This window comes from Melanotaenia boesemani, chromosome 5 (assembly GCF_017639745.1).
Source record: "Melanotaenia boesemani isolate fMelBoe1 chromosome 5, fMelBoe1.pri, whole genome shotgun sequence".
NCBI lineage: Eukaryota > Metazoa > Chordata > Actinopteri > Atheriniformes > Melanotaeniidae > Melanotaenia > Melanotaenia boesemani.
The window spans coordinates 16075181-16089328 of NC_055686.1; the positions used below are offsets into that span (position 1 = coordinate 16075181).

Genomic DNA, 14148 nt, shown 5'->3' on the forward strand with positions numbered 1-14148 from the left:
TAATTCTATTTTTAATCAAGCCTCAGTTAAAACCATTAAAACATACTGTTCTAAACATAAAACTCAAGCCAAAAGAAAAAGCTAAGAGAAAGTGAAACAGAGAAGAGGAAAAGAAAGAAGAAGTGGAGAGCCTGTTGCCTGTAAATGTGTGTGTAGAGTTGAAAAAGTGGCTGATGATGCCGTTACTCACTTCTTCACGGGGATCTTCCCATCCTGATTCAACTGCAGCTTTAGCTTTGTGTACCTGAAGCGGACAGAGAGGCAGTGCGAGTGTTAGCTAAAATACCTAAAATCTGTGCAACGTCAAGACAAGTCAGACACAAAGTCTTACGCTTTGAGAAGGAAGGTGTTCCGCGATACATTCTGGGAAAGTATGTTTGTGGCCAAAGTGAACAGCTCATCTGTCCAAATCTGGAAACACACAGGAGTGGATAAAACTGGGCTGTTGTAGGCTATTAATCCGCATCAAAACTAAGTGAACGGTTGTTATATACAATATGAAACACACACAGACGAAACAGCTCCTGAACATGCACATGTCTTTAAGTCAACATTGTAAAGTGAGCAATCAGCATATGGCCTAAGGGTACAGAGTAAATTGGATTGGAAGGAAAAAAAACAAAAAAAAAAAAACAAGTTTACATATATAGGTCATTTGAGAACATTATAAGATGGTGGTTTCCATGGTTACCTTTGCTGCATCCTCCTGCATGGCCTGGAAGTTTAGAAAGGAGATGTTGACCAGGTCGCTGCCATAGACGATGGTTACCAGCTTGCCTTCACCATTTTCCTTACCAAGACCCAGCACCTCCCGCATCTTTGGCTCCTGATAAACACACATTCATTTATTTGAAGACATCTTATTACCTTGACAGAAACAATATAATAAACTTTACACTTGTTTGAACACCCAGCAGACAAACTCTAGCCCATGTCTGTCTCCTGAGAACAGTAAATGTGATGCATGTGGCGTAGCACTCTGATCTAATTAACTAAATGACTCTTTCCTCCTTTTTAGTCCACTAACTCCCTCGGACATGCAGTGTCTGTCTCTCAATTATAGATCACTCTTCCTCCATCATGTCTCGGATTACAGAGTCGGGGAGGGGTAATATTCCGAGAAACAGCTCCAAGACTCCAAACTTCATGGTTAAAGATTCTAATTTACAGGAAATAAATGACTTTTTTTCTGAGATTTAAATGATAAATTAGAAGAAAAAAAAAGGTTGGAGTAACTTCAGGTGAAAACAGCTGGGATGGATGATTGATATGCTTTTTGCATCAGTAACTACAGCTGATGGACAGATGTAAAGATGTTACTGCTTACATGAGCCAGCTATTCAAATGTGTTTTACAGCAGGACAACTTCTCTGTTGCAGCTCTTTTTATTTCCTACAGAAGGGTTTGTGCTGTAATGTGGGTGATTTGGTCCCTCGTGGATTTTTTTTCTGCAAAGTTATGATTTTAAAAGCTTTGGGAATCATTAGGCTTTGCTTTCTTAGAATTTGGGTTTCTTTTTTTCTATCTTTTATTTTTGAAATTTCAGGGTTTTTCCTCAGATTCAAATTTTCCCAGTTTTATATCATCTTTAAACTACAGTGGCCCTTATGTATCTCTTCTGTATTCACTTCAAGTGTGACTGAAAGAAATACGCCACTAAAACTGCACAAAAAATGCTCATTACTTTATAGTATGTGTACATTTTTGCTGTTTGTCAAGATAATAAAGCACTCATACACAATTTCTTTCTGATCTTTGTAAATTTGATGTTTCACAGTTTTAACCTGTATATTAACTGAGTTTTTTTATTTTGTTTTGTTTTTTTGTTTTTTTAGCATTAGCAATTAACCAAAAGGTTAGCTCATTGTAAAACAGGAATGCATAGATTGTTTATAGGCCTCATGTTATGTTTATATAATCTGAAAGTTTCTAATACACATGGCTGCGTGGGTTGAGCCACAGTGGAGCATGTTTCTGTGTGACCTTTATCTCCTAGCACTATATATGATAATTATTATTTATAACAATAAATGAGACTATTAACTAAGAAATTCTCCCTCAGTTGAATCTTGAGCATCCTCATTTCAGTTTCTATCCGTACTAATTTGCTTTGTAATTGTCTATTTTTGTTAATTAAGCCATTTCAAATTACTTTAAAAGCTTTAAAAATCAATACAATTTTAGGTTTTAAAAGCCTAAACCACATCTTCAGAGGCAAATGTTCTGTGGTTTTATCCTTTCTTCCGCTTCCCATAGAGTGCTTGGTCTTTTGGTCACTCTTATGGTAGATGGTAACATAATAAACAGCATCATTATAACATCACTGATCTGAGTAGTTACTATGCTAGGATCTTTTACATAATTTTATTTCCCCTGAAGTTTAATCTTCCCGCACTCTTCAAAATTTATCCTTAGAATTAGAGCTGGATTTAAAAAAAATAAAAATCACTTGAGTAAACACTGCTTGGCGAGATCTTTGCATATAATCACAAATTAAAGGTTGTCTGTGTCACTTCTGTCCAAAATCTGCTTCTTTCACCGAGACTATGCTAAATTCAGATTTTTTCATTCACCATTGGTTTACACAGCTTATTACATCTCACATTAGCAGCAGATGCTGAGACCGTGGGCTCCAACGTGTTTAACAAACACTGAATGTATATAAAATAACAGGTAGTGATGTCACTATGCACATACATACTCCAAAATAAATTCGATAATGGACTGGTAAATGTAAACAAGGCTTTTTTTAATATTGTATTTGAGAAGTGCATGAAGACATGACAGCGCAGATTACAGCAATCTGATTACTCCCAGATATCTGATTTTGACGATCATATGAACGGGGTCACTGTTTTATTATATAGCTGTCTGAGAATGCCTTTAACATTAAAAAAAAATTGATGTAAATACCTGTAAATGAATCAATACCGAACCAAATATACATACACACACTTCAGGGGGTAGTAAATTGGTGTTCCCACAGGACACTGATATGGGGACTTAAGGGATTGTGGATCAAATTACGAACCCAGAGATTAGTAGGCAACCCACTCCATCAGAAAAAGAAAAGAAAAATTCCAAAGACAGTATTCAGGCTACCTAAGATACATCACAGACCTCAGAGTAAATAGTTTTTATTGGAGCTGCTTTTAACCAAAGAGGCTATCCTTGTAAAGCTATTGGCAGAGTGCGTTTCTGTGGAATTTCTTGGTTGACAGAAACATCCCCGCTGTGTATAAGTGATGTGTGTATAAATGATGTGTGTATAAGTGATGTTGAAGTCTGTATTCATGATGAGGTCATTTCTTTCTTCTTCTTTTGTGTTCAGCAAATAATGTCTTCATTTCAACATATGGTAAGTTTTCTATTATCTATCGTGAATACAATATTGGTTCATAGGATTAACCAACGCTCTCCGTTTTTATTGACATTTACAAAGCGTCCTCACTTTTGTGTTTGGCTTGTAGATATACCCACAAATGAAAGTTGACAGTGTGCATGTTTAAGCCCTGATTTATTACAGAAATGCAAAACGACTGTTTTGCTGAAAATCAACCAGCTGAAAGCGGATTTTTTTGCTGAAACCATCAGCCTAAACTACAGCAACACATTTTAAGTACATCAATAAATGTTTTATTTGCTCACTAAATTCATTCACTCACCTGCACTATGTCAACATATTATTATGTTTTAATTATTTAGTACTAAAATGCTGCTTTATCTCTCTCTCCACCACGTATACACTCTTACACAATCACTTTTTCACTAACAGTCACTGGTTATATCATTTCCTGTCTGACAGCCCATCTGTCAGCAGGCTCATTAACACTCTGTCACCTTTGCACAATCAGCTGAGTGAGGAAACACTCACGCACACACACTCTGCTTGCCGACAGTCACACTTGAGCATCATGTTTGTGATCTGAGGAGAAAATTATCAAAAGTGGGAGGTGGTGGCTTCTTTCTCCCACTTTATAATACACATGTGTTACCAACCTTTGGCTGTTTGGCGTACTTTCCTGTTCTGGTGTCCCTGATGGTGCTGATGTCCAGGCTCTCCACCTCCTAAAACACAGAAATGTCAAAGAGTTTGTTTAATCACCTGTGATGCACATTTACTATAACATAAAAGGAAAAGAGGAAATGATGAGATTGGTTACACTGCAATGGTTCCTGTCTGTTTACAAATGCCATGCATGGCCACATTGCTTTAGCGGATGTTGAGTGATCTCCTGACTTTCAAATTTACAGCCACAGTGAGTCATGTCAGAACGGACTGCAATGAAATTATGTTCAGCCACTGTTTGGACAGTACTTTCACCTCCATTGGTCAGATGGTTTGTTGCACAGAACCTTTCAGTGCAAACATTGTGAAAAAAAAGTTAATAAAAATTCACCAGATGATTCAATTAGCAATTCCAAACCCAGTTAGTAAAGCTAAACTCTTATCAAATTTAACAAAGAGATAAATTAAAAATTTTAAATACTGAACAGTCATTTTAGTGTTCTTCTTTATTAATATTTTAATAAAGAAATGTCCAGATCTGGCACCACCAATGCCGTAGCATCATCTACAATTTGCTCTTTAAAGTTTGACTGACTGCACCCAAATGTCAAGATACAACGCCGAAATTAACCCAAATCTCAGTTTTTACACCATAAACGCACATTTTGAAGCCGTGCAAGAAGGATTTGCATTGCTGCTGCATTTGCGCCAGTATCTTATCTTTTCTAACTTGTTTTAACCAATTACAGTATGATCATCACGCACATCCTGTAAATCTTTAACAACTTTTGTTTACTTTTAAACATGTCATATTTGTCTTTACACATACATCATCCTTTAACAAACTATTCTCTTCCAGCGAATATTAACCACACTCAGGTCAAATTTGACATCACTGGCTTGTTTGTTGATGCAAATGTTTTTTGTCAAAGCCTCCATTTTTCTATACCCTTGACAAGCCAATGGCAGCATGCATCTCTAGCTTTTAGTTCAAAACTATAAATATTAGCATGTCTGCAGACTGGATTGTGTGTCTAAACAAGAGGCATGCAGGTTGATTGTTAAGTTTTAGACTCTGAGCCACTACATAGTTTTTTTGAGTATGTAAAAGTTGTGGAAACAGACTATTTTAATATTTTTTAAAGTTAGCTTCTCAAATTGAACACATATCCATATCATATTTATGAGCTATTACATTTTATATAAGGACAGTGTAATGAAATTAATGCCTATTTTTAAGTTGCATGTCTGAAAAGGCAGCTGAAACCTTCGTCTGTTAAAAGTTTAATTACACAATATAAAGAGTCTTTTCGTCATCTATGACATTCACATTTAAAAAGTAGCAAGAAAAGTGCTGCTAACATGATAGGGAAGGATGAATGTGCATTGTTGTGGTAAGACATCTTTTCCACTACAGTTTGCAGTTATGTAAGAAACAGTGAGCTACGTGCTCAAAAGTTTTCGATGGATGGGGGTTTAAAAAAAAAAAAGAGAAGAGAACTTGAATGAAAGTCTGTGCTGAAATTAACTCCCTAGGCTAAAAGTTCATGCTTCATCTAGCCTTTCATCTCCTTCCATTAAATCTCTTTTATTTATCTTTTAGCTTCTCCGGACTAAAAACACAACCAGCGACATATGAACATTGTGTGTTTGTGTGCATTTGTGGGAGAAAGCTGAAAACTGAGAGACATGCATAGCCAAGAATGCACAAACACATTTTTTTTAGTATCTTTGGAAAACATTTGTATCCTTGATGCTGCAGCAGCACAGATGCACACATGCAAACAAGGAAAAGATACAAAGTCAGAAGAGCAGAAGATAGTTTTATCTTTACTGCACAAAACACAACACAGCTTTGTATGCAATACCACTCCAAATAGCAGCTTTAGTCATTTGGACAAGGTAATTATTCAATAACAAATAAATAAAACAGCCAAAAAATAAATCAGTCAGCCATAAAATCAGCATGATTTTGTTCGTGTTAGATGCAATTCCACTGCTCTAGAGAAGAAGCTGGATTAAGTCTGTTTGTTCTGATTCTCACTGAGTGGGAAAAGAATGAAGACCAAAGTGCCATAAACCAAGAGGGCGCAGTTGGCTGGAAGCAGAGATGAGACAAAAAAATGAGAGCTGGACTAGAAGAGGAGGTTTTGGTCATAAATCCAACCATAAACACATGGGAGGATGCATGCATCGTCCTGTGTAAATATTTGTTTAGACCCACATTCATTCCTCAAGCCTTTTACTTCATCTATGTCCCATCTTTTCTCCACGTGTTCCTGTTCGGCTCTGACTTTTTTATACATCGTTTTATGCACAATTTTGAATTTTTGTTAAATGTTAAAATGTTTTTGGGTGCGTGTGTGTTTTATTTTTTTATCTATCAACAATTAGGTTTCTGTTCTTGTCACACTTTGCCTGATACTGTAACTTTGTCCAAAGTCTCTGGTCTGATTTTACTTTCTAAAAAAAGAAAACCAGTAAAGACACACTCACAGTAAGCATCATTGTCTAAGTATTGAAACTCATGCCTTCTTCAGTCTCAGAGTCTCACTTTAGCTGTGATGTCACCTCCCCGCAGACTGTGGGCTCCCCTGGGATTGGTTGTTAGAAATAAAGGTCAGCAGTGTTGCACCAATTGGATTTAGCTTTGTCTCAAACTTTGTCCTCTGATTGGCCTGTGGAGAATTACTTACTTCCTGGGAGATTAAGCCACTTCTGGGTCTATAAGACACACACATACACTTTACATGGACACACCCCCTCTCCCACAGGCCATGGTTTCATTCTGCCACTGCCATGGCGACTCCTTGGAGACCACAGTAATGAGACTACAACTTTGTCTTTTACATCACTAGCCAGTAAGAAAATGTTAACCGTCAAACACAGACACACATGCTACTGATATGCACACAGACACATCACCGCAGGTCCTGACTTGTGAAACATCCTGACCTGTTGAGCAAAAAAGGGTGTGTATGTCAGAGTGCATGTGTGGGCAAGTAAGAGTAGAAAACCCAAACAAGTCAGTACACTTCAGATCTATGTGACAACTCCTAGCAAGAAAATATTCACTCTTAAATCAGTGCAAACGTGTCAGCGTGTGATCAGAAAAGTGAGTGAGATGTGTGTTTTGCTGCATTGTTGTGTATTTGAGCACATGACGTGGCGCATATGTCCGTGTAAAGGTCAGTCATCTCTGAAATCGCATTCCTAACATATTTCAGCCTTCTGCTCAGTTTGCATGTGTGTATCTGCGGGTTTTAGTGTGTAATATTTAGCTAGTAATGGCAGCTGTAGCGCTCCATTCATCTCTCTGTGTTAAGCTCTCCCCATTCATCACTGCATACTCAGCTGCAGGCTCCAAATGAGTCTGGGTGAGTTTTCCAGGAAGCATCCTGTGATGAAGTGCTATCATTTACTTTAATTTACTGTTTTTACTGGACCAGTAATGGACTGGACTTAGTCCCTTCTGCCTCGGTTTATGATTGCCTACATTTCCCAGAATGCAATCCTAGCAACAGAGGTTGCACCTAAAAGAAAAAAAAAAACTTTACTGCCATGCATTCTGGTCTGATGAGTGGTTTTGATTCAAAGGAAGTGAAAATGAAACTTGTGCTGTTATTGTTAAGAAAACTGAAATCGGTCAAATGCTAATGTATCACATAGCTGATAAAGATTTTTAGTTATGATATCAACTGGTGAAAAGATATAACTAATTGCACTTTATCTTTAGACTGAAAAGAAAGCCAAACTCCTGCATATTAGCTATGCTAATGTGCAAATGAAGATTATGTGATATCAATAAAAGCTTCAGAAGAATTATCAAATATGATTATGATTATGATTATGTACTTTAGAACATCAAAATAATTCAAATTCAACCCAGACACTGAGCATTCAATGTAAAACCTATCTTACTTAGTGGCATATTTATTTTTAGTTAATTTAAATCTATTTATATTTGCATACACACAAGGTGCAAGACATGAAATTCACATGAAACGTGGTTATCTGCACAAATCTTTTATCCACTTTTGAGGATTTACAGCAGAGGAGGAATGTCTGCGACTCCACAGCAGCCTTATTGTTTCAATATGGACTGAATCAAGTTAAAAAAAAAGAAGGATGAAATCGGTTTTATTGCTGCCATGCTGCATATGTATTGGCTAGATTTAGCTTCTGCATGTTATTACTTATTGACAACCATTATTGTTTCTTTTTCCCCCTTTGTTTTGTTTTATGTTGAATTCTTTTTATATGTAGTTTAAAACTATTGGTTTCATAAAAATAAAAAGTACTTATATATTCAGGATACTGATCACAACAAGCAGGTGAATTAAAAGAGATAAATAAATGAACTGCTGTTGCAGCTTTAACTACTTTTGTCCTCCACTTGTTTCCAAAGCATTTCCGACCCACAGAGGCATGAACTTTGCAAAAACCCCCAAGGTGACTTTAAGCAGATCCTTCAAGTCCTTCTAGTTTAGAGGTGGGGTCCTGTTTTTCCAGCACATGCCACAGATGCTGGATCTGATTGAGAACTGGGGAATTCGATGGCTGAGAAGACAGGTTGGACTCTTTGTTATGTCCCAACTGTTCTTGCACACTTTTGCAGTGTAGCAAGCCTAAAGAGGCCACTGCAATAGAAAAATCCCGCTGTGAAGGGGCGTGCGTGGTCTGCAGCAATGTTTAGGTAGGTGTGACATGTCAAAGTAACATCCATATGAATGCTAGGATTCCATTTATCCCAGTGGGTGCTTTTGCTGGTCCACAGAGGTCAGCATCTGCATGTGGCTTTGCAGCTCCATACACAGCAAGCTGCACTGCTTCTTGCATCTTTGTCTGAGCAATTTGTGATGCCTTAGTTCTTTCATTCAAAGTCAAACTGTTCATTTACTTCTTATCAAATATAACTCTCCCACCGACAGGTCAGTATTCTAGAGTTTTCTACAGTAATTTCCTAGAAAATAATTAATTAATGCTGATGGCTTATCCGGTACATGGGGGTATGTACTAACCTTGGATATTTATATATATGTCATTTATATTTTTTCTACCTAGAAATACAGATAACTTAGTAACAGAACAAACTGGCAAAGTGGCTAAACTAGTTCTAGCAAACATTATCTTGAGAGAAAAGTTTAGAAGCAACTACTATTTTTCATAGAATCAGTCCTACACTACACTTGAGTTTTAATGTAGACTTAACAGATAGTTGATTTAAGCTTAAGTAAAACTGGCAGATGGATTTTGGTAGCTTTCCACAAAGCTACGCTAACATTTTCCATCTGCATCCTGTCACAATGCTAAGCTAAAAAGAGCTAGCCTTAATCTAGCTTTTGATGTTCCACCACTTGCGTGCAAGGGTGATTTTGATCCTGCACTAGTTATTAGGTCAACCTATAATAAGGTACTAAAACAAGTCCAGAAAGTGTTGTTGTCTTATGATTAGAGCTTCTTGCACCATTTCCTTTCCCTTCCTTCATTTCTTTGATTGACTTTCTACTTCCCCTCCTGCCTGCCTCACTGGCAACCCCCTCCATTCACTTTCACATGATTAGAAAAATATAAAAGGGCAACTAAACAATCAGGACAGCACCACTCCTTTCCTGTGACGCGTCCAAGTGTGCATTTCAAAGGTCACAACTGCTAAATATGTTTTAAATGACCAATAATTGCTGCTATCAAATGGCACATGATGACGGCATATTGGAAACTGATCCCTATGACCGCCCGTATGTACACCAACATAGACGGAAGTGGAACGGCACGCGCCTCCACCCATTGCCACTTGGCTGTGATCCAATCGGCCAATCAGTGCAGAGGAGAAGAGGAGAGAAGGTCTTGACAGGAGACTTTAAAGGACACAGAAACAGCAGAAAAGTAGAACAAAGAGAGCTTCAAACTGTTTTATGGCTCCAATGGGAGAGTTGGCAAGGTGTTTAGAGAAGGAGAAGGAGGGGGACACTTAATACTCCTGTGAAGCATGGGACAACTCTATAATTCTGTCATCTTGTTACAATTCCTCTGTGTATTTCAACTGGATCTAGTTCTATAGCTTTTAACCATCCACATTTTTTTTATTTTTATCTATTTTACCTCTTTCATACTTTTTGTCACTTTCTCACTCGGAGGCGTTATATTTTTTTTTACTGTAGAGAGCACAAAAACTAACAAAATGAACATTAAAACCAAGTATGTTAACATTTGCATTCTACACGTAGCCATGATTTATAGTGTGAGCTCTTTTACAATCTGCATGGAGACAAAAAGTTCCTTAATAGATTTATTTGTTATTATTATTACTTAAAAAAAAATCAAGAAAAACAACACGCATCAAACATTAAAGCCAGTCAAAATGCAAAAGGATGGAGAACAACATCCCTAATGGAAAATAAAAGCAAGTGGGGCATCAACAAAATTAGCACATCCGTAAACAACACACTCATAACCAAATGTCTCAAAGCGCAAATAAATAAAGGGTGAACTAAACACACACAAACTCTCACAAAGCCAAAGCAGTTTCAGCTATCATAAATCTTTTGTAGCATAGAAACAAAGATCACTGACAACACAAACCCTCATGTGCAGCCAGCAGCACATAGACACGCACGTACGCCCCAAAAAACAAAACATGAAACATCGAGAATTGGTTAAAAGAAAGAAAAATCATGTGTAAGTGTGTAGTCTAGCAAAGAGCAGCTTTTTAGTTTCTTTTACCAAGTTACTGTTGTTGAAGCTTTAGCTAGCATACAGTTAGCCTTGCTTATATTAATGATTGGAAGCCATAGCTGCTGGTTTCAGGGCTACACGGTGGGAAAGACACAAAAATTGTTTTAAAAAATCATTTAAAAATAGCACAAAAGAATCCTAGTTTGACATTCTTAGACTTCATGAATTAAATATGGACTATATAATGTGATAATGGGTTTATAGGTGAATTCAGGCAGACCACAAGGCTAAGTTTTCAAATCAGAGTTTAAGATGGGGGATACAACCATTCTATTTGGATAATCCAGAACAATGAATGTAGGGTATCCTGATATTCAGATTGCATGACTGGTCTTCATACATGAAGAACAATCATAAATACAACATCACATTTGTACTATGTGTCTATATGTTGGCATTTTTACTGCCGTGTGTGAAACTTGAGCTCTTGCCTGTTCCAGTCAACTGAGATCTGTGCTTCAAGAGTAAACAAGCTAGCCTTGTTACAGCTTGTAACACAGGCCCTAAAGTAAAACACCAGAAGAAGAAATAGACCTACTGTTAAGCTTAATATTTGACAGTTTTTTCAGATATTCTCATAAATCACAGGAGCTTTAGCTGCATATAAATTAATATATTGATCAAATATTCGTTTGAATTTCTTAAGTTCTTAGCAGCAAAACGGATTTAAGCAAAAATTCTGATTATTACAACTATTGTTCTACTTTTTCCTGCATTTACCAACTGCAACGTTACTAGAATGATGTCCCCACTGGATTGTGTTTATATAGAATTTTTTGTCTTGATGACTACTAAAAGAGATTTATAGTACAGGACAAGATCACTGATCTACACACGCAAACATGCAGAGCCTCTCACTCTGTGTATTATCGTAAACTCATTGTGGGCAATGTGTGGTTCAATATTTCGCCCAGACACACTTCAACATGTGGACTAAAGAAGCCGTGATTCACAACAACAATTACTGGATGGCCTGTTATTCCTCCTGAACCACAGGCTCCACCAGAGCATGAATATAGAGAATATGATGATTTACCCAGTTGAAAAGAAGCCAGCAGTTAAGACAACAAGATTACTGTGAATTTATATCAGTGTTTTTACAGGTCAAACACAATGTCTGTACATCCAAATATCATTTAAAATACCTGAGCTCTGCATGCACCATTACAGCAACAAGAATTAGGAAGAGTGGTTTTAACTAAGACCGGTTCAGCTCTCATAGCTAACATTTTTTCCTCATTATGCCATAATCATTCACAGATTTTAACCATTACATCTATAATTAGGATGTCATTACTTTGTAGACAAATTAATAATGATTAATGACAACATAATCTACGTAAATATGATCCTGTAATAAATGAATTAAATAAACCACCATAAGCAGACACACACACACAAACAGTAGAGAAAACACAAGTCACACATCTACACAGTAACTCATCCTGTGTGCAGGAAGCGTCTGCTTTGACAATAGATTCGATACCACGCAACGTCTCAGTTCTTCATGCAGATCAACACATTGGGTATGTGGATCTGTGTGTGTGTGTGTTTCATTATCTATGTGTGTGCGCACCAGCATGTCTCTATGAGTTAAAATGAAGATTGCTCAGAAAATAAAACATGCAGCCAAGTGAAGTAAAGAAACCAAGAGAAAAGAAAGGAAGAGAGGAAACTGTCACATTATCAGCTGCCACACTTCACTTCCCCTGTGGGCTGCTGTGTGTGCACACCAGTGACCAAGAGTGTGATATGTAAACCGTTCGTTCCAAGTTAATTCCTTGTGGATGTCTGACTAGACCCAGAGAGCTTTCTTTATCAGAGCTCTACCTATACCTGCCAACAATCATTCTAACTAATCCGCTAGCTCATTACACTCAAACACATACTAAAAGCTTCATAACTAAGAAGCTGCTACTCTGGAAAAGTCTTGTTTTAGTATCTTGGATACACTCTCCAGCCTGGGTGACTGTACCTACATACAAATATAAACTCACTGTTTCCAGTTCAGGTGGGGATTGGTTCTATGAGGGCATGCAGAAATAATCTAAATGTATAGCAAATGTTTTTAATAATTAAAGAAAGAAATCACTATGAAGATAATAAAGAAAAACCAAAAAAGCACAGCCTAATTTAAACCCTAACTCAGCCTTATTGATCTAGAGGATGTCACCTGCTTGTCATGTTAGATTTACACAGCTCAGCTCACTTTCACAGCTCCAGGCTGTGACACATTTCACACTGAAGTACACTTCCTCACTTTGTTCAAGGTATTTAAAATCAATTCCACACCACAGGAGGCCAAGCCAGAGGTCTGCCGGCAACTCTGTTGCATCCCTTGGGGCAAAATATCTGAAAGCACAGGTGCTACTGATGTGGCCTGGAAGCCATGAGGATAGAAGGAATTGAAGACTGAAAGATGGATAGAAGGGAAGAAAGGAATGCTGTACAAAACATTAATGGGAATCTTTTTGGTGGAGGAGAAATGGAAGGAGGGAAGAGGGGGCAACGAAATTCCCTCAGCACCCCACATGTCTGTGCAACTTCCTGCCCATTTTCCCACGCCCAGAGAGAGAATGAGGGAGATTAGAAGTGTTGTTGCAAGAAATTAAGGAGCAATAACTCTTAAGAGGAAGGTCCATGTGGTAAAATTGATATACTGATGAGGAATGGAGAGGGAGATAAGAAGACAGGGGAGGAAGAAGAAAAAAAGGTGTAGTTGGGAAAGAAAGGATATAAATTGTGAGATGGAAGGCTAAGAAAGAAAACTGGAGAGCTGAGCGGGAGGAAATGTCATCCTTCAGTTTATATTAGAAGAACAACTTTTGCCTCATCTCTCTGATAGCTGCCAGCTGCCCCGAGATGGAGAGCATGGAGCCGGAAAATGTGGGAGGAAAAGACATTTAAAAGGTAAATCAGACGCACAGCAAATAAAAACAAAATAGTGACCAGGAATATTAGCTGCTGTTACAGGTATATTTTAACTCTGTGACAGGTGAGGCCTCACATCGCCAAGGGCAGCCTAACCACACTGTATCAAATCCCATCCCCTCATTTATTCTAAAGTACATTTTACTGACAAAAAATTTGTGCTGGAAAAGCTCGTGTGGGGAATAAACACAGAAATGTTCAGTTCATCTACTGAGGCACTTACCTTTATTTTTAAATAAGCGTGTTCCCAAATAACACTGCAATCTAAAATATATGCAGAAACATCATAATAAAACCCAAAATCTGAAAACACAATCCACAAACAGAAGAAACTACAACTTTGAACAAATTTGTGAAAACATACAACACACTGTGATAACAGAATGTGCCATGGCTGTGTCATTTACTGTTTAGTTGTAGTTTAAGTAATTTATTTGTTAGGTGCAGTTCCTCTTTATCTCACTGCTGTTCCT

General features: G+C 37.5%; 1 protein-coding gene across 2 annotated transcripts in view; it reads right to left on the minus strand.

Moving 5' to 3' along the window:
* plcb3 (phospholipase C, beta 3 (phosphatidylinositol-specific)) overlaps positions 1 to 14148 on the minus strand; it is a 60987-nt gene that overhangs the window by 19046 nt on the left and 27793 nt on the right. For both annotated transcript variants that reach the window (XM_041985402.1, XM_041985403.1), the window contains exons 3-6: positions 4000 to 4068; positions 692 to 826; positions 332 to 411; positions 191 to 244 (exon numbers count right to left, since the gene is read on the minus strand). In XM_041985402.1, the coding sequence (XP_041841336.1) occupies positions 191 to 244; positions 332 to 411; positions 692 to 826; positions 4000 to 4068 (338 nt within the window). The remainder of the gene's footprint in view (positions 1 to 190; positions 245 to 331; positions 412 to 691; positions 827 to 3999; positions 4069 to 14148) is intronic.